This window comes from Mollisia scopiformis, assembly GCF_001500285.1.
Source record: "Mollisia scopiformis unplaced genomic scaffold LY89scaffold_8, whole genome shotgun sequence".
NCBI classification, from domain to species: domain Eukaryota; kingdom Fungi; phylum Ascomycota; class Leotiomycetes; order Helotiales; family Mollisiaceae; genus Mollisia; species Mollisia scopiformis.
In genome coordinates, this window is record NW_017263588.1 from 892,628 (window position 1) to 912,313 (window position 19,686).

At 48.4% G+C, this 19,686-nt stretch overlaps 4 protein-coding genes across 4 annotated transcripts; 2 read left to right on the forward strand and 2 right to left on the reverse strand.

Annotated features, from left to right (window-relative positions):
- Positions 1-922: 922 nt before the first annotated feature.
- LY89DRAFT_489044 (uncharacterized protein) lies at positions 923-1,381 on the reverse strand. Its single transcript, XM_018207879.1, has one exon. It carries the CDS (start codon positions 1,252-1,254, stop codon positions 1,012-1,014), a length of 243 nt encoding a protein of 80 aa, XP_018073710.1. The 5' UTR covers positions 1,255-1,381; the 3' UTR covers positions 923-1,011.
- An 896-nt stretch (positions 1,382-2,277) lies between these two features.
- On the reverse strand, positions 2,278-3,608 carry LY89DRAFT_731756 (uncharacterized protein; the record flags this gene model as incomplete). The annotated part of the gene is made up of 3 exons (XM_018219609.1): positions 2,278-2,507; positions 2,568-3,414; positions 3,462-3,608. The coding sequence occupies 3 exons, from the start codon at positions 3,606-3,608 to the stop codon at positions 2,278-2,280; spliced, it is 1,224 nt and encodes a 407-aa protein (XP_018073711.1).
- A 5,512-nt stretch (positions 3,609-9,120) lies between these two features.
- Positions 9,121-9,983, forward strand: LY89DRAFT_488965 (uncharacterized protein). Its single transcript, XM_018207878.1, has one exon. The coding sequence runs from the start codon at positions 9,303-9,305 to the stop codon at positions 9,759-9,761; it is 459 nt and encodes a 152-aa protein (XP_018073712.1). The 5' UTR covers positions 9,121-9,302; the 3' UTR covers positions 9,762-9,983.
- A 7,290-nt stretch (positions 9,984-17,273) lies between these two features.
- Positions 17,274-18,998, forward strand: LY89DRAFT_581578 (methionine aminopeptidase 2-like protein; the record flags this gene model as incomplete). Its single annotated transcript, XM_018209118.1, has 7 exons — positions 17,274-17,316; positions 17,368-17,513; positions 17,605-18,225; positions 18,280-18,543; positions 18,590-18,751; positions 18,804-18,890; positions 18,942-18,998. 7 exons carry the CDS (start codon positions 17,274-17,276, stop codon positions 18,996-18,998), a joined length of 1,380 nt encoding a protein of 459 aa, XP_018073713.1.
- Between the last annotated feature and the right edge of the window lie 688 nt (positions 18,999-19,686).

A 19,686-nucleotide genomic window follows, 5' to 3' on the forward strand; every position in this document is an offset into this window, starting at 1 on the left:
AATACAAAGCTTCTTCAATACAAAGCTTCTTCAATACAAAGCTTCTTCAATACAAAGCTTCTTCAATACAAAGCTTCTTCAATACAAAGCTTCTTCAATACAAAGATTGTAAGAAAAGCGTACGGTTACAAGCAGCAAAGTACAATACATATAATACATTTAGAGAGCCTTTGTCTTGGATTATCTTGGCAAATACCAACACCTCAGAACATTCTGTACTATGACTAACTCTCAATATCCAGACAGGAAACTTTCAAACTCCCAAGACTAAAGAGGAGAATTTCTCGGATGCTATACTTTAAAGCTTTGAAGAACAAATTGCGCATGCAATATAGCTTATTGTACGCTCATTCGCAAGCACTTTCTTCGTTGCACAGCTGAACCCAAATCAACATCAAGTCTCTCTATCATCGCATCAATTGTTTCTTCACCTCTCTCTCCATCTCACCATAGCCAAATCCAACATTAGTTCAACCCCCAACACCTCAAAGACGCTATCTCTCACGACGACGACTTAACCAGAGCGCATTCACCAACCCCACCTCGGCCCAGTCATTTCCCCCTGTCTCCCATACATTTGCATAAATCCCCTATCCTTTCAGCCCTTCACCCATCAATGACACAACCCCTACTCGGGACTCACGGCCCCCCCCCCCTCCTTTCCCCACCATGACATATTTGACACCTCGGCAAAGCCAAAGCCACCTCGTTCCCGCCCCACTCGGCACCTTTCCGTCCTTCTCGCGCGCAGCTGCAGATCCCCGGGAATCTCGGCACGGCTCATCATAACGTCAGCAGCCAGAAAAAAAATAAAGATTTCCCGCCAGGATTAAAAATTGATTAGCGAAGCGATCGATCATCTTTTTTTCAAGGAACGTCAGGTCAGTTTTTTGCACAGCCACTTTTTGCTGCCGTCTTGGACCCCTGGTGTAGCGATAGAGTAGACAGGGCAGAGTGAGAAGGAAAGAGGGGTCATGCATGTGTCAAAGCTTAATTGCTTTTATGTTTTATTCACCTGAGAATAGAGAAGAGAAAAGAAAAGAAAAGAAAAGATGAAAAGCATATGGATGAATAATAATAGTCAAGGTTCAAGGGTATCATCTCTCCGCAAACAACGACAGATCCGGTATGTTCGTCCGCATGATGAAACCTGTCATGCATAAGTAACCTGTCAAAGCCCCCAATAGAGGCTAGACATGCGATTGCATTGTTTCGTTTTTTCTTTCTTTCTTTCTTTCTACCTCGGTCCGTCATTCATGTTTCTTCTTCTCTTTTTCTCGCAAGCTTTACTATTTCGTCCATCTCTCAGCGAGCGAGGAACCAAAAGATCAGCAGTCAATGCCGTGGACGCGGACTCTGGACGAAAGATCGTACAGTAGCGAACGGACGGCTGCTGAATCTTCCGAGGTTAGTTGGCAGCTGTCAGTCAATGGTGCTTTGTTTCGTTGCGAGTCCAAATGCAATTCGGACCTCACTTCATACCTCACTTACTTACTACAAGATACGAATCAAGCTTCACAAAACCCTCGTTCGTATAACCAACCACTCCTATCGCCACCAAGTACGTTAACGTCCACATACACTACGCCACCCACCCTAGCATGGCCACCTCGTCGCCTAGCTGTCAAACCCTAAATCCCAAATGCCGGCTCCGGGCCTGTCAATCTGTCGCTCGCTCGGATACAACGGAAGCGAAAGACGTCAGTCAGGGTCCCCTTTACATACATATATACATACCTAGGCTAGGTATCTTTTTTATGGATACCTGCTTTTGCACAATTCCCTTCAAGGATATCCTGTTTAAACAATTCCCATCGGGATGTAGATGTCGATCAGCAACGTTACGGCTGCGCTTCGCCTGCTTAATAAATGAATGATTCCAACCAGTGCACGTCCCCGTTCATTCACATCACGGCAAGGAAGGAAACCTCCTTCCTTCCGCTAGCCTTGCGAGGTATTTGCTTGGCGCGGTGCCGCGTCTACTGTGGAATCTTATGAAAGAGAGAGTCAGTCACGAGTTAGTGTTTATCATTCATGAGTAGTTTATGAAAGTTCTTTGTGTGGTATTATTATTGTGTTGTACAACTGTTCCTCTTAACTCCGGATGCTGATGCTTGCTGATCCCGGCTATGCTACCTATCCCGACGAAGTCCTGTATTCCCTCGTTCTATCTCTTGTTGCTGTTTTGCTACCTGTTATCGTGAAATTCGTAAACCTCGCTCTGTAGCCACCTCGTGAAGAAAATCGTTGAATAGAATGTCATAAATCCTCCTCCCTTCATATACTATCTCTCTTCGCCCTCCTCGACCTCAGCTCGAATTCATCGTCATACCCACTTGCATCTCCGTCGCTACTGACCCCCCTCTTCTCCCTCTCATCCCCAAAATCACTCGTGCTTTCCCCTTGGCCTCCTCTCGCTGACCGTGCGTCTGTCTCTGCTCTCGCGCTGTTGATCATAGCCGGGAGTTGGCGTCTGCGTGCATTGATGAACCAATTTGATATTTGATCTGTAGCCATTTCGTTAGTAAAACAAAAACTAGTAGATAAAAAGAGTAGGATAGACATACTCATCTGCAAATTCGTCTGCCGCATCAACTCCTGCTTCTCGTCTTCCGTGGGATAAGGATGTTGCAGATGATTGATAAACCACGCTCTCAATTTATCCGTTGTCTCTTTCGGTAGATTGCCTCTCCGTTTCTTTTGCTTGCTATCATTCCCATCCCCGACATCAAGGCCACTATACGCGTAACCGGCTCCGGGATATGCAGCAGGGAGCCCAACCGAGAAGGGCGTTCGTTCTTGTGAAAGTGAGTAGCCAGATGGTCCTGAGTAGGACTGTCCGCGCGGTTGCTGGTATCCGTAGGAGAAAGATGGCTGCGGGTAGGTGGACATGGGCGTTGGAGCGTTGAAAGCCGAAGTTGCAAGTTGCGGGTAAGTCTGTGCGCCAGATCTAGAAGAATCGAGTGAATATTCACCAAAGTTACTTCTGCTATGTGGACTGACTGTCTCCACAGCCAAGGCTGGAATTCTGGGCAGTGTCCTCCATTGCGTTCGGGGGGCGTCGAAGGTTTGGAAGGTGGTTGAGGCTGCAGAATATGGACTACTTCTGTTGGAATCGGATCGTGTGTCTGAAGGATAGCCAGGCGCTGGTCGAGCTGCGGATGTGGGTGAGATGGAAGCATTCACAGGTCTTGCCGTCACTCTCGATGGACTTCTGTAAAGTCGTGGGATGGCTCGATCTCTCGATTCTTCGAATTCGTCCTCAACGGATAATCTCCTCCGCTTGTTCAACGACGGCGATTGCTCATATTCTAAAGGGATCTTTCTCACACCACCAGATGTCGGCGAATAAGAATCAGTGCTGTGTTCAGCTTCTGTTCGTCCTGGTCGAGTCTGATGAAAGTCTGGAATGATCTAAACGTTGTGTAAGTAGATACCTAGCTTTTGAGGTGAAGACTTACCTGTCGTATTGAAGGGAGTTCTTCACGATCAGTCTGGGACCTTGGTCTCGAAGGAAAGTCCAAAGGACGTCTATCAGACCAGGACATGCTGCCAATGTCTCTAGGGGACGGAAGCATGGATGGTGCCCTCAAGGTAAGCGTCGACATAGCTGCAGAAGATTCTTCTTTTGATGAATTCACAGTTGATTGACTCGAATGCACAGAATGCGGTACTTCCATACCACTCTGGGAGCGAGAGGCTGGATTTGTTCTCGACCCGCTGGAGGAAGTGGTACCAGTTGTTAGGTAGTGTCCAGAGTCTGCATTCCCGTTGTTAGCAGACATCTGGTGACATCGAATCTTGGTCTCGACGAGAGTAGTAGAGCTTGTCAAAACAGCAGTAATGAAAATAGATAGTACCAGGAACAAAAGCATTTGACGATGTAGGACATCAAGGCACTCCCATGCCAAACTAAAAGCAGAAAGTGCCACAGTGGAGAGGGGTGGGGTGTCAACGGCCTCTATTCCATGCTCGAACTTACCCTTCCAAGATCTTCTTCCCGTAATCCAGTTCGGGAAGTGGCCACCAAGAGATAGCGGAGTTAAGACTGCGGCGGCCAGCGTTGCGACGGTTGAGGATAGGAGGAAGAGTGACTGTTCTGCTGTGGCTGTTCGGATGATCAGTTGCCTAGAAGACACGCTGACTGATGACTCGCCGCTGCCGTTTGCGGTTCAAGTATTATTCGTACGAAGACTTGGATGGAACTAGGGAGAAATCAAATGCAGGATGTGCATAAGGTTTCCGTCGGGTATCGGCGTCGATCAGTTGTTCTGGCCTTGGGCGGTAACGCTGAGGACATGTACCGAGAAGCCGAGTATTGATTGATGGGGATGATGGATAAGTTGGAAGAGTGTTGGATGTTGATGTATGCTGGGTGGTCTAGTATGTATGTTGGTATGGATTTAAGCGTATATGTGCATGTATGATGCGGAGGGCAGATGTCTTAAGTATAAGTAAGTATCAGTGCTTGGACCATTGGAGCATTGGAGCATGGAACCATGGGGAGTGGATGCGTGGTGGATGCTGTTGGTGATGGCTGTGGAAGAAACAGATCAACGGGCCGCTCGCTGCACAGATGCCGTGCACTGGGACTGGGTCAGATAGGCCTAGTCGATGAGGAGGATCCAGGGATTGAGACAGCGCCAGGACCCGGACAGGGATGCAGAGACGCGCTGTGGTGGTAGGGTGGAGTCGTGCGTGCTCGGTGCTGAAAACAGACGAAGATGAGGCGTGGAACAGGCCTTCTGCTGGGTGAGCGATGGGTATCTCCCAGGAACAAGCTAGGGCAGTTGAAAGTTTGTCTTGGCCGTCCAAAATGGTGTAGTGGGAAACGAACGAGGAAGCTTCAGCGAATTGATTTGAGTATCAATCAGCAGCAACGTGCGTGCTTAGGGCTGGAGGCTCTGGGGGGTGGGTTAAAGACCGTAGGAAAGCACTCAGTACCTAGGTAGTAAGTGATAAGACGATGGTAGGTTGCAGGGCATTATTAAAGGACAGGAAACCGTCACTCCTCTCCACTCGTGCCATTCGATGATGGGGCCAAGACTCCCTGGCTATGACAAGGTCAAGACAGAAGAGAAAGAGTCAAATAGCATAACTTCTCGACCCAGTAGGGCGACGGCGCGGAACCAGGGGTGACTGCGCGGTGGTACTGGATGGCCCGAGGATCAATGAGCGTATTCATGTCTAGTGAATCTCGATGGCCAGATTCGGTCTAGGCAGGAAGTGAGTGGTTATTGGCCAGTGCAAGCCTGCCTACTGCCCACATCAAGCACTCATGATGCTGTTTTTTAGTGAGTGACGACGGAGCCATTCCGGCTGTGGTGCCTGTGGTGTTTGTTTCTGTAGCACTGCACTGCTCTGCCGCTGCCGTTATTACCATTGAGATTAGTGAGTGGTCATGGTGGCCGTCTAGCTCTGGTGGCGGCGGCCTTGCATTAGCTCTTCCTCGCTAGTGACCTTACTGGTGTCAGTAGCCACTAGCCACTAATTTGGTGATCCTAAGTGGACTTTCTCGCCTTCTCCTGACCTGGTCTGGCAGTTCCTTAGCCGGCTCATCACCCACCCACGCTAAAACCCCCCGAGAGCCAGACTCCGTTAGAGGCTTAGACCGCTGTGAGATCCTGCCATTTCACTTGATTTCAGCCCAGGACGGATCCCTCCTAGTGTTCTTGCAGGGGATAAGGGGTTTGAATTGAGCTATGGTGCACTGATATTCTGCAGGTGCAGCTATAATTCCCCGATGGAAACATTCGATGCCGAGCAGGCTTGCGTTTGAACATGCAACCTGCCGGATGGATAGCGAGAGGGAAAGCTCTGCAATTTGATCACCACTTTCCCGCAGCTTGCTCTCTCTCCGGAGAGACAACTGTCATCGGACTTGGCGCCCCATCATCTTGCGAGAAACGGGAAATGGATGGGAATTCTGAGAATGCCATTACTTGATGCGTATCATCCGTTTTGAAAAATTAAGAAGAAGAAGCGTAACAATATCAGGGCAATCTGAAGATACGCCTTCAAAGAGCCACTCATCACTATATAGACTGTGAACGGAGCAGCTGAAGAGAGTCCTTCTGCAGCTCAGTGAGTGGCTGGTCGGTGTGGCTCAGATATCTCAGCTTTTCCCGTGTTTTCGGGTGCATCCGATTAGCCAGTTGCTTCATTTAATTTGAACTTGCCTTGCGTAGTACATGTCATGCTATCTGACAGGCAATATCCTCTTAACATTCCTGTCAAGGCGAACCTTCGGAGTAAAAGCTTCATCACCAGTGTCACATATTAGCCAGCCAGCCGTCCAAGGATCTCTCAAACCTTTTCAATAAACTATGGCCTCTTCTCAAGAACCTGATGATTCGACTGGTTGTCCCATCTCTCAGAAGAAACACACTCAAATACTGCACTCCAGAACAATGCTCGTACTGGGACCAATCGAGGTCACTTACCTGATGAAGATAGTAGTCGGTTTCACCCTATCGACCGCACTTCCATGTTCCTCTCATCGTTGCCCCTGCATCTGCCATGGTCCTTGTCTCTGCACCGCCAGAGTCTTTGGGTGTTGCTGCAGCGTTAACGCTATCATTGGATGGCAACCGTATTACCCCACCATATACTCGACTGGCGTTCCTGAGCAGCAAACTTACTGACTTTCTGTTCTTCATTCACTTGTGGAGGTGACCGGCATGAGGATCGCTGTAGCATAATTGATCTGCCATTGCATCCAGACTGCACGGCAGAGTTATTCTTTGCCATGTGATATGGACTGTTGGTCGTGCTTAGCTAGTCAGTCCATGAACCGCTCACGCCGGTTTCTGAAGCCGTCGCTGGTTGTTTCCTCCGCTGTTGAAGCAGATCCGAGGAAGTGATTCTTCGACATCAAAGTTTGATGTGAGTTACGGATGAAAGGCCGGATGCGAGAATGACGGATATCAAAATCTCGACGATGATCAGACAGGACGGATGGCATTCGATTGGTCCGTCAGCGTTCATCCTCTGTCTGTTTCGCTCTCGGCCCTTCGCAAGCCACCAGGTTCTTTGACAGACTAGGGATCGATCAGGAGACAAGGTTCATGCTACTCGTGGTTGGAGCAGATACTTTTGATCGACGCTGGGGGGTGGCTTCGTCCTGCCGTTGTCAAGGTCATCCTCGGCGGGGGAGCAGGAATTAAACATGTAAGTCAGATCCCTAACCTGGCGTGGAAAGCCGGTTCGGGCAATTTAGAGCTTGGATGGTGGACAGTGCGTAAATCTCCGTACACTGCAGTGTCCTTTCCGTGTGGCTGGTGGCCGCCGCAGGGAACCAGATGAGAGGCGGTCTGCATAAACTCCATTGATGAAGTTTCGTTTCGAAGAAATATTGTCAAATAAAGCTCTCGTAGAGAAAGCGCTGGACCGTACATTGCCAGCTCTTGGGTTGCCGACTCTTGGGAAATGCTTACTCTGGGCCGTGACTTGCTTCTGATGGCCGTTGAGGAGATTATTATCTTCCCGCATGCATTGAGAATCTTTCATGGGGGACCATGTTAGTGTCGAGCTTCAACGTTAGCAGCATGCAAGCCTCAGCAATCTTCCCGTCTTAGCTCTCATAACACTCTCATTCTTGCAACATGACCTTTTTCCAATTATAGATGTGCATCAAGAACGAACAAGAAAACGGGTTCGTTTCTTGGAGGCGCAGAGAGGACAATGTTTGGCACTCCGAACGTTCGGCGTCAGCTTTCTAGTGCGATTGGCTGCACGCCACCAGCCATATCGATGTTGAAGCTTCAAAGGAACAAGGGTCATGCTGAGAGCATAAATGTCAAAACATCAGAGGATCCTTACGGAGCGTTTTGCAGTCACTCACACGAACTGTGATAACGTGCATTGTCTAAGGTGCCCGTGAGCTGCATTTCCCAGATGTTCGATTCTTCGAGATATCTTTTGCATTGGTCTTTGACATTGCGTTCTTTGCTGCGACGCAGGATCGAAGCCACAGATTCTCCTCAGATAGGATTCTGCACATGTGGTCATAATTGACTCTAAGCCGCTCACGAATTCGTATCTTTCCAGCCCTTGGTCCCTTGATGCCACCCTAGGTACGGCCAGCGGGATCTGGATCTTTGCATGGAAGTTGGTGATGGCGTCTACAAACAGCAAGATCCGTGCCTTCAGATCGAGCTGGTGGCAACGTGCAGATGATCAACTCCAAGTACCCGTTGCCGTTGTCATTGCGTTCTCATTGCTCGTGCTTCAAGTATCTGGTGATAGCCGTTCGGAATAAGGTTGTGCTGCGTAAGAGCCGGATTGAGGTAAGCGTCATAACAACACTTTCTTGTCAGCGGGCAGAGGTCCGCATGTCCACGCAGGTAGCATGCCTCGACCGCGAGGTAGAACGCAATTTTCATGCTATGAAACACAGACGACGACTCGGGTGGGACTGTAACTACAATTCGTTTAGGGCTACTGAATGGAGTTGGTCCAGCAGCCCGTACCACGCAGAGCATGCTCATTCCCCAAGTCCATACTCTGAGTCAGGAGCAATTGTGGAACGTTCACTTATCGTGGTGCAGCCATCCTTCTTCTGGCTGATGCCGTAATGCTCTCGAGGGTGAGAGGCTGAAGTCCCAAAGTTGCAAGTGAGATGTGAACGGCCGTGCTTCGGAGAATACAGAGATCATCAGACGAAATTGTTCCTCGGCATCCGAGCGGTGGTGAGCTTCCAGCCACCAAGGCGGCTACTGATGGCCATGCGGAGAGATGTTTGTTTCATGACGCTCGTTCTGGCATGATGAGTCTCTTGCCGCAGAGACTCGTGGGAAAAATCGGGCCTTATGATGCTGTCTGAGTCTATTAACAGCAGGCAGAGTCGAAAGATGCCATGTTGTGCCATGCATGGGCCAGCGGGGCTCTGGACCAAGTTCGAATAACCCCAGATGAAGGAGCGTTGCTGGCGAGTCATGATTGCCAGCAGGGTTTGCGCGGAAGAGTGTCCCTGGCCGATCTGGTACCTCGTACAGTAATACGGTGTCGAAATCAGATTGAATCTGCATGAAGAACATTGGTTTCAGCCGTTGATCGCCTTGATAGACGAGCGTGTATTGGCGCAGCTCCGCTCTGGCCTGGCCTGTTCTGTAGATTGAACTGAATCGAGTGAGTGCGGGAGACGGCACAGGCATGGCTGGCATGTGTGAGCGTGCTCGAGTGTGGCGTGTAGCAATTGTATTGCATTGGTTGTATTGCAATGGTATTGTATTGTGTTTTGGTTTGTTGCATTTTGGATGTTGTGATGTCGTGTAACGGGAAGGCGAGTGAGGTTGAGGTTAATGATGGCACCGGCCCTGGAAGAAAGGAAAGGGCAACAAGGAAAAAAAAAACATCCTCTCCGCGAACATCGCCATCGCCTTCAACCCTCGTTCATCCCCCCGTACAACATCAATCTACAACCCTGTCTCAATCTTTCCATTCGCTTCCTCGTCCTCTTTCCCTGCGCATACCTGCATGGGATATACTGTCGGATAACGGGGGTCTGGGATGACAGCGGCCCTCCGACCTGGGTTCCATTCGCAAGATTCACTCCATCAGGAATCCTGCATGCCTCTTCCTGGTTGACGTGCATCATCCCATTCCTACCACGAACACGTCTACTCGTGACTGAGGGGTTCAAACCTACCTGGGTATCTGCGATGATGGACAATGGACGATGGCGATGGCAGTGCACAACCCACGAAGCAGGACGTCTCACATACCATGCACTCGAGGACAGGGACAGAGAAGGCTGTTGAGTCTCGCGGGGCTGCAGGAACCATGTGCCACGAAGTTCTCTTCAGCTGGCGACTTCGAAAGAGGGCGAGCAGCCAGCAGGACGATCACAATCACGACATGCAACGCTCAATCAAGATCTATCGTCGCTGCGCAACATCGCCAATCTAAGAGACGGGAGGCAACATGGCAGACGGTGCACAACGGAGTCATGGACTCGGAGCGATAGGGTTGGAGTGATGAGTTGAGCCTCAGCTCCAACTGCCAATAATGGGGATATCACCAGAACGGCTGATGGCAGATTGAGACCCCGTCTACGAGCATGACACACAAGAATTCCAGGATCATACTTTCAATCCTGTGGTGTACTGAGCTGTACCTGTGCAGCAGACTCTATACCGTCGACGCACGCCGCCGTCTGCCGTCCATCTGTTCGGGCTTCGTGCGCCCCCTCAGGCCCTTCGTCAATGAATGTCAGGTTTCATGACTCGAACCAGGGGGGAGCAAGACAGCGGCACAGACCAAACGGACACCCGCAGCCCCGACGATCCTCGATCCAAGACATGGCAACGGTGCCCCCTGGCGATGCGAGAAACATCCATGAATCAATCCATCAAGCCTCGTTGACATATCCCAAAGTAGCAATCAAAGAAGTTCCGAAGCGAGGCCTCAGACAATAATGCAAAACTCGAGATGAGCGCAGTGGCTCAGGATCTGTCACTGCAAACCGTTGTAGTTGATGATCATCATGATCCCGGGCAGACGTCAATCGACCCCACACGATTCGAGTACTAGGATTGTCTTGACGTTTCTTGACAAGAGATCTCTGAAAAGACGGCACGCACGAGATCACACCCCGTAAAGGGGCAGCATGCAATTGACAATAGAACTAACGCCCTGCAATACAGTGGTGAGTGCCATTGTGTTTATTTCGAGATGGACGCATTGCTGCAGAATCCAACCCTCGTGGGAAGCTGCAGCAATTCTCGTACAGTAAGACACAAGAGACAGCACACACAACGCATTCTCTACCAAGTGCATTTCGATCGTGGACGTTCGGACCATCCCCGGATCACCCCGCCCAAGTCCATCATCCCTGACAGCTGGGAACCAGCATCAGGGTGCTTATTTTTGTAACAGACACAATGATCCCGAATCCGCAGTCGTAACTAAGCAGCTGTATGCGATGAGCCGAAGTAGCAGTCATACTGCTCGCGGCTCGCAGCAGAGCTGAGCTCAGGCACAAGGTACCACTACAGTGGCATGGGCCACAGAGTCTGTGTGCTGCTCCAGTTTATCATTACATATTGACACAAACGACAGCTGTCACAAATCCGCCCCTGGTCACCTGAAGTTTGCGAAGTTTCGAGCACATTGCTGGAACGACTGGCGCCAGCACTGCCACATCCCCTTTTCAGGCCCTCTCACTAAATGACAGATTAAAAAGTTCTCATCAAGGACGTGATATTCATCTTGTGTGCATTATTACTTCAAGTGAAGCAACCCGTCGATGTTCATGTCCTTTCTCTAGAGCCAATCGCTGTCACTTGCTGGATGTGGAAAGTAACAGCACAATTTGTGTTTCCAAAACATCGATTTTCCCTTGAACTTTGGAGACTTTCTCCAACAGTGAGCTCAATTTTATCTCCCAAAAGAAACGCAAATCTTCACTTGTAATCCTGTTGTCATGAATCGTGGTCCCATGGAAAGATCCAGCATCACTATCAATGTTCTTAGTCTGCCATGGTGGGCGGGGGCTATGAGTTAGATCCAGGCGGGAGCAGTTACTTCACAGCGCAATATTCCAGGAGGGCAGGTGGACGCGCTGATGGCTTCAATTCCCCTCGATATGAGTAATTTACTATACTTAATTCGTTGGTAGTGCTGCACCATTGACCCACGAAGTCTTGCAAGTGCGAGAATAGTGTTCAGCCAAGCAGGAGCCCATACTGATTTTGCACACTGACGGCTTCCGGGCTACTCTTTTCAGAGAAGTTTATTGTCATTTTGCGTGCCCAAATTTCAGACTTGCAGATTTCTTCAGGCCACAAGATGCCATTCAGGCACCTTCACCACATATTCGCGATCAGGAATCGTGCCAACCTGCGCAAGCTTCATACTAAAGAACCCAGGACCATGGTTCCAGCACTGCCAAGGCTGCAAAGTTCTCCCGAGCCATCGGCAAACTGTACCAAGCCTCCAGAAATCGATGTCTGCCATCTCCGCGGGAGCCAGCATGCATCCATAAATAATCATCTGCGTACAATTTGGCGAAAAATGTCTGGTCCTCTGGTTTGCCATTCCAAAGGCTTTTGTCGGCACCGAAGTGAAGGGTCTTTCCTGCATCCGAGGCCTGTGCCGATATTTGCACTAATTCTGCAATATGACAAATATTCCCTTCCTCATGATAACAATTTAGCTTTGCCGCAACGTCCACTTTAACGCCTCTCACGTATGTTTCAGGGGCAATTGTTTCGCTTTCAAACAATCCAAATTTGTCTTCCTCTTTAGGCTAGTGCCGTCACCGTCACTATCTTAAGTTTGCGACTACCTCAACTAACAAGCGCGGCTTCTGGGTCCAAACTGAACGCTATGCTGTACCGGTATGAAACCAAATACGCACATACATGTCGATCCAGGGCTTCGGATCTCTATCCGAAGCTAGCTGCTGCAGTCTACAGAGTTTGACAACGGAGGTTCTGCCCCTGAAGGGAAATTCGACCGAGGTATAGCATGCGAGTGAATGTGATCGTCGAGAGGCTTAGCTTATGCGCGATGTCTTCTTGAGTCCTGACTAGCATAGAGAAATGTGCACGGTAGCTTTCGCGTCACGATAGCTTCTTTGCTCTTAACCAGGTCGTCGCGGAAATTGCGCGCACCTCTATATTTCACCTCGGCTTGTTTTTCAAGTGACATCTTGTCTCATTGAGCCGATGACTTTTGATTTTCTCCTAGCGTCGCCTTTTCTCGCACTCGAGATCTGGCGATGCTTTGCACAACTCCCGAATCGGGATCCTCCTCGTGCTAGACCAGCTAGCTGCTTATCAATAGTTTAGCTTGACGTGACAGCTTCATCTGCAAGCCTGCTCACCCCCTTTCATCTCCCAAGTACTTTTCTCTCTCGTAAAAGTTCCTGACCTTCCCCTAGGAGTAGTAAGCTCAAAGACAGATGTCAGATTGTCGCTTCAACAGTGATCGACATCATTGGCCGGAACTAGAGATCAAGTACCGATCTGAAGACAACAAGGGAAGAGGCGGTGATGAAATGTGTTCAAGGAAGTTCCCTTCATGTTGCTGACAATTGAGGTCTGGATTTCCCGATCTGCGGGAGCTGAAAGAATATCGATGATGGGCTTTGAGATGTGAAGTCAGAATGCGATTCTTGGTAAGCTATCTATCTGGATCTTCAGCAGTGCTTTTCAATAGTTGAAGGCAGGTGCCTGCAGTAAGTTTGCCTCGGCGCCAAGCAGAATAATTTCAGTGAATGCCGAAATTCTTGAGCGTGTTTCTGGTCTTGGTGGTCGTCACACGGTGAAAAGCATTGTCATCCTGTCTGCACTTTGTTTTTGCAGGAGAGAAGTTGGAGATAATCGCTTTCATTGAGAGTCGGAAGTCTCTTGTCCAGCTTGAGATATCCGTACCTCGGACGATCTGTCGGCTTCTCCCTATCCAATCAATGTGTAACATGGAATCTGAGGTTCATGGTTTTTGGTCTCCTTAGCATGCTTCGCATCAATAGTAAATTTATTGCACATCAAAAATATTATCGCGATGGTCCGCGTTAAGATATCCTGCCCTGCAACCACTCTTCACAGAGCCAAGGAACATGATCTCATCTCTCATAACCGCACGCCCCTTTCTCCTCCTCCTCCTCTATAGCATCGCCTGTCATCCAAGCCATCAACGACCTCCTATGGCTCGGCGTCCCAAACCCCGTCACTGCGTTCAACCCCTTCTTCCCAAACCTTTCGTAACATCATTCCACCCCCTTTCCAAGGCCAGTATACAAAACCAAACCAAAATTCCATCGTCTTCTTTCCCGCTTTAGGTCTCTGTTCGGGGAGTGTGACGATAGATTCGCCGCGGCAGAGGTCTCGAAGAGCTGCTGCAGAGGTGCTTTGCTTCATTGGCCGAACTCTGCGTGTTGGGAGGAACCGTTGTATCGTTTTCTTTTCCTGTAGCCTTCTTGTATAGGTTGTGGCATGCTGGTGCCTTGTTTTACCCAATGCAGTAGCGTATTGAAGCTCAAGTTCGGGTTATTCTCCGTTATCCTTCTTGACAACAAGTCTGTGCCACCCTGCTGTTGATGGAATTCGAGGTCGGGGCATGGCTAATGGCAATATTGGTATAACCACAAGTTCAAATCGCATTATGTGCGTTTGACGAGCATTTTTAGGCTGGCAAGTAATACTGGTCTGAAGAATGCACGCTATGGGTCTGGATGGAGATCTGATAAAGCATGTTAGCGAGGTGCTTGAGTTGATAGGGTTGTAGCGTCCAAGGAAGCGAGCTGACAGGGAGTTTGTGAAGAGCTCAAATATATACGGGAGTGATAACTGTGGTCCAGGTTGACGGGCTAGAAGTTTTTTGAGACTTACCCGCCGCCATTTGGGTGGAGGGGATAGAGCAAATCTGGAACAGCGAGACTGGATGGTTTGATGATGTTCCTGTTGTGATTTGTCGTCAGAAGAGCACCAGTCTTCTTGGGTTGTCAAACGTAAGCATTGAATGGGATGGCTGGAGTGATGAGAGCGATTTGGGTGCTGTTATCAGAGCAACAATGATGATGAGGCTTTATCTTGAAGGTCCATGTAGATCATGGAAAGGAGCGAGTACAGAAATGTTTGAGATGGAGAACTGAACCGGTTTTTCTTTTCACGGAGTCAGACTGCCTTGACGTGTCCATGGTCGGCAAAACACAGGCTGCGGAGTGAATGCAGTCAGACTGCCTTCTGAGAAGATCATGAATCTATACCAAGTTAAACGGTATTGTAATGACTTAGGTGCTGGAGAAGTCTCAGTGACACCCTTGACAGCCGAAATTATGGAAAGTATCAGTTTTGAAAGACCAATCTGCTCTGCTTAGAACGGCTTCAATAATAAACCCAGGGGTCAAGCGAACAAAAAAGAGATACGTTGACATAGAGAGCTGTTCTCATTTTGCGGTTTCACCAGCCTATTTCTTCAGATGACTCCGAGGTCGCGGTTGTAGATTCAAAGTTGACATCTAGCAACCTTCAGCGTCATATGACACATTGCTGTTGCATGTCAACACCAGTGTCATGGATAACATTTTGCTGTTTCGATTAGAGGCATTGTCATTGACCCCTGAGTGGAAGGACATTGCTATTGAACTTCATTTCAAAAAATTCAGTCTCGGTTTGTCTGTGAGTACCCCATTTGGCAATCGCGTGCAAAAAAGTAAAGAGAAATATTATGAACAAGGTCTGCCATCGCCCTGAACTTGCTGTAAACAGTCTTCATTGACTTGAATTCGATAATTGTCAAGAAATAATGAATGTACGCGTTGGCCAATGTTTGACTACACCTCGATTTGTACCTACGAGTATTGAGTCTTTCTCCCACAAGTTGTGTGATTCGGCCAATGATATGAGCAGACCAAGAGACGAATGTTTACCAGAAGAGAGACACTCCAAAATCAGATAGGATTATGGCCATTGGCCGTCCACATGCGCTCAATAGTAATTGAGGTTTCATCACTTGAACCCCCAAGCGCTGGCTTTGAGGCTGGGAGACGCCTTGCCGTGCATCAAGCAGACGTTAAGATTCCCCTCTACACCCCTATGAAAGGAAACTCTACACGGAGATGAAACCTAGGCAGGACCCCGCGAAGGCTAGGATAGTCAAGAACATATATACAGTGGTCCTGCTGAGATAGCAGCAGACTTATGATAAGCCTTCGTGCTGAGATACTTCCAGGGTAGGATAGCACGGCACGGCTATTGATGACTCGCGTTGTTATGCGTACCAACAACGTAGCACATCTTCGTCAACACGTTCAAGTATTTCATGAGCTAGCAACCGAGGCAACAGGATTTCTGTCTCCCAATTAGCACATGCTGCTTGTCCTCAATTATTTTGAGCCTGTTACTTCCTTGAAAGGCTAGCACACACGCAATGCCGCTTACAGTCCCTGCATTCTACCCTCGTTACATTAAATCTCCGAATCTATGCTTTCAGCTCACAAGGCAGGACTTGATGGGGTAAAGTCAACTTCGTCAACATCTGGGATTTATCCGTTATTGTGCTCGCAATAGGAAGGTGGAAAGAAAGTGGACATAATTAAGACCTTTAGCGAAGCAGACAGGGGAGAGATCAAGGATAAGCTCCAGGGTCTGTCTGCGTTCGGAACGTGTTCCGGCTGTCATGCGAGCTGCCCCACCATATTATATTAAAAATGTATGCGGTGATGAGAGACCCCAGACGAGTCTATAGCCGATCAAAACCTTCCAAGCGATGACAGCGGTGACAGAACTCTAATAGATGAAGTGTGGCTGGCGGCCGAGCCGAGAAGCCGGACGACTGTTGAAGCATGAAATACCAAATACAAGTTTTAAAGGGGTCAAATGCGATTGGACAAATAGGAAACTTTGTGATCTCACAGACATTTTGTTTATGAGCTGTCAAGAACATGTCTGTGCCTCCGACTCCGAGATCAACTTAATTCTGGTACAGTACTTGCATTCGCATGCACGCATGCATGCATTGCTACCTCGGGAAGAGATGCACCTGTAAGTGTTGAGTGGATCTGTTGGAAGCGTCCACATTCATGAGATCGTGTGGATCGGGTATCCAAATTTCTCAATTATTGGTATCGTTGCTCTTGTTCTTCGTAAGTAATGTGTACCTGAGTCATATGCACCTGAGAGTTTGCCAAGGTGACATGGATGATGCGTCCACAGTACTGTGTCGCCATCAAAGTTTAGGCGAACGAAATATGCAAGACTTATCACATGTGTTGTAGGGGATTTGACTCTAAGTCGAGGTCATATGCAATCCGGTCGTTGGTTGTCAGCTGTTAGCGACTCTCATGTATGCATGCGGAACAATTTGCATCTGAGTACTTGTCAAAGCAAGAATGTTCATACCTTGAAGACTTTTGACTTACGGTAGTTGATACTTACCCTTCTTCCTGTGAAAGCATGGATATTCTGCCTATGCTTATTGAGGACAGTTCGAGGTTCGAGAGGTCGATGTCTTTGATGCCATCAGCTAACCTGATGCGGAAGCTAGTGGACCTATCTCTGGGAGGTGTACCAAGTTGTCAAGAAGAGATTGTTCCGTTCTAGGAACCAAGGGAAGAAGAAACAAGATGAGGATATATTTCGTAGCGAATAATTTTCACCGGCATCATGTGATGAGCTCTGCTTGCTGTGGTTGAGTTATTAGTCAGCAGGCCGTCAACCGGAAGGCGCGCTCGGCAAAGTTGCAACATTGACTTCAACTTCCTCTTGAAAATTATATCAAATTCAACTACTCTTATTGATGCCGATAGACCATTTCGAAAATCAAAAATGGGATCAAAGACCCCTGAAGGACATCAGCAAACTCCCGATGGTATGATCTGAAGCTCTACTGTGAAACCCAGCTACTCACGCGACCTTGCAGGAAACTCCAATGGGCTCAAAACTGCTAATGGAGACCCTCAAATCACCCAAAAGGGTTCGGGCTCAGCAGACTTGGATCGTGGAGTCGTCAGTGACGATGACGGCGACGACGATGATGACGACGATGGGCAAGGAGCTGCTGCCGGGGTGAACCCTCTTGCTGATGGAGGTGCGTTCCAATCGACTGCTTTGACTTCTCTTGAACGGAGCAAAAGGTACCCTTCCTGTACTGATACAGCAACCAGAAAAGAAGAAGAAGCGTAAAAGGTCCAAAAAGAAGAAAGGCAAGAAAGCTGTCCTCTCTGAGACTCCGACAGAACAAACATCTCCTCCGAGCGTGTTGGTGTCTAAGTTGTTCCCAGCCGAGAAGTATCCAATCGGAGAACTTGCACCGTATGTAAACACGTCCCGTACTACGGATGAAGAGACACGTTATAACTCCCGTCTCTGGAGCGACAACTTCCTCACCGAGTATCGCCAGGCAGCCGAGATCCATAGGCAAGTCCGTCAATATGCTCAGTCAGAACTGATAAAGCCTGGTGCAACCCTTCAATCAATCGCCGAAGGGATCGAAGATGGTGTTCGCACACTTTCCGGTCATCAAGGCCTGGAGACCGGCGACTCATTGTATGCCGGCATGGGATTTCCAACAGGCCTTTGTCTCAACAATGTTGCGGCTCATTGGACTCCGAATCCTGGTGGAAAAGACGTCGTTCTAGACAAGAGCGATGTGTTGAAGGTGGACTTTGGGGTCCATGTCAACGGTCGCATTGTGGACAGCGCTTTTACGATTGCGTTTGACCACACTTATGACAATCTTCTTACCGCTGTGAAAGAGGCTACAAATACTGGGATCAACGTTAGTCTCATTTATCTTACTTATTTTGTGTACTTTCGCTGATCAATGATGTAGGAGGCAGGTATTGATGCTCGAATGGGTGACATTGGAGCGGCAATCCAAGAAGTCATGGAGAGCTATGAGGTTGAAATCAAAGGAAAGACGTTCCCAGTGAAAGCAATTCGCAATATCACGGGTCACGACATCTTGCAGTACCACATTCATGGAGGCAAGCAGATTCCGTTTATCAAGAACAACAATCGAGATAAAATGGAGGAAGGTGAGGTCTTCGCCATCGAGACCTTCGGGAGCACAGGCAAGGGATTTTTGAACGATGAAGTGAGAACTTGACCTTTCGCCTTGTTTGATGTTCTAACCTCTCTAGATTGGTGTTTACGGCTACGGTAGACAGTCAGACGTCTCTGCCGCCAATCTCCACCTCGCCTCTGCAAGATCACTCCTCAAAACCATAGATGCCAATTTCGGGACGATAGTTTTCTGTCGTCGATACCTTGAGCGACTTGGAGTGAGGGGCTATCATCTGGGAGTGAGTCATCCTCAACTGCCGCTAACATACAGTACATATCTGATTGGGATAGATGAGGGATCTTATGAACCACGGCATCGTGGAGTCGTACGCCCCACTTGTCGATATCAAAGGCTCATATACGGCCCAATTTGAACACGTAAGCATTCTCTCGGTCGGCAATTATTTCTTAGCTAATCAATTTCTCAAGACGATTCTCCTCCACAGTGGAGGAAAGGAGGTCATCAGCCGCGGGGATGATTACTAAACTTTGTTTTCGCAAATGCGCAACACTCTTTTCCTGCTTTGTTTTCTGATTTTGGCATTTCAACAAGAGCCTGAAACTCATTCAACATGATGGCATTAGCTTTTTGTCTTCTTTTCAATACATCGATGTAACTACAGTCTCTACAAGAATCAGTTGAATCATATTTTCAGCCATCTCTGCGACCTCTAATAAAATTGAAAGCCCATGCTTTATACGTCTACGTGAGCTACGATTTCAGACAGCTATTGTGGCACTCATTTCTCGTCTAATCCAGTTCCTTGGGAATCTCGTTGAAGAAACAGTCTAATGGTAAGGTGCTTCGATAAGCTCCTGCGCTCTCATGGATGCGATTAGCTGCCGTGCAGGGAAAGAAATCATATATCAAGTATCGTAGCGCTAACATGTATTTAGATCATACCGATTCAAGAAAGAGACGAAAGCGTGAATATGAGAATAACTTTTGCTAACTGCCAACCCTGCTGACGGGCACGTGAGATTTCACCATCGCCCCGGCTCGCTTTAGCGATGCAATGGAGCAACCATATAACTTCAGCTTCTGCAACAACCTTCTCTTTCCTTTTCTCATATGATTTTCTCAGGATTAGTGCTGAGATGTATTTATCTCATTTCACCCTCAACAATTTAGGTTTCGAGCAGCCTTACAAAGCTCATTGGGAGCAGCTATGGT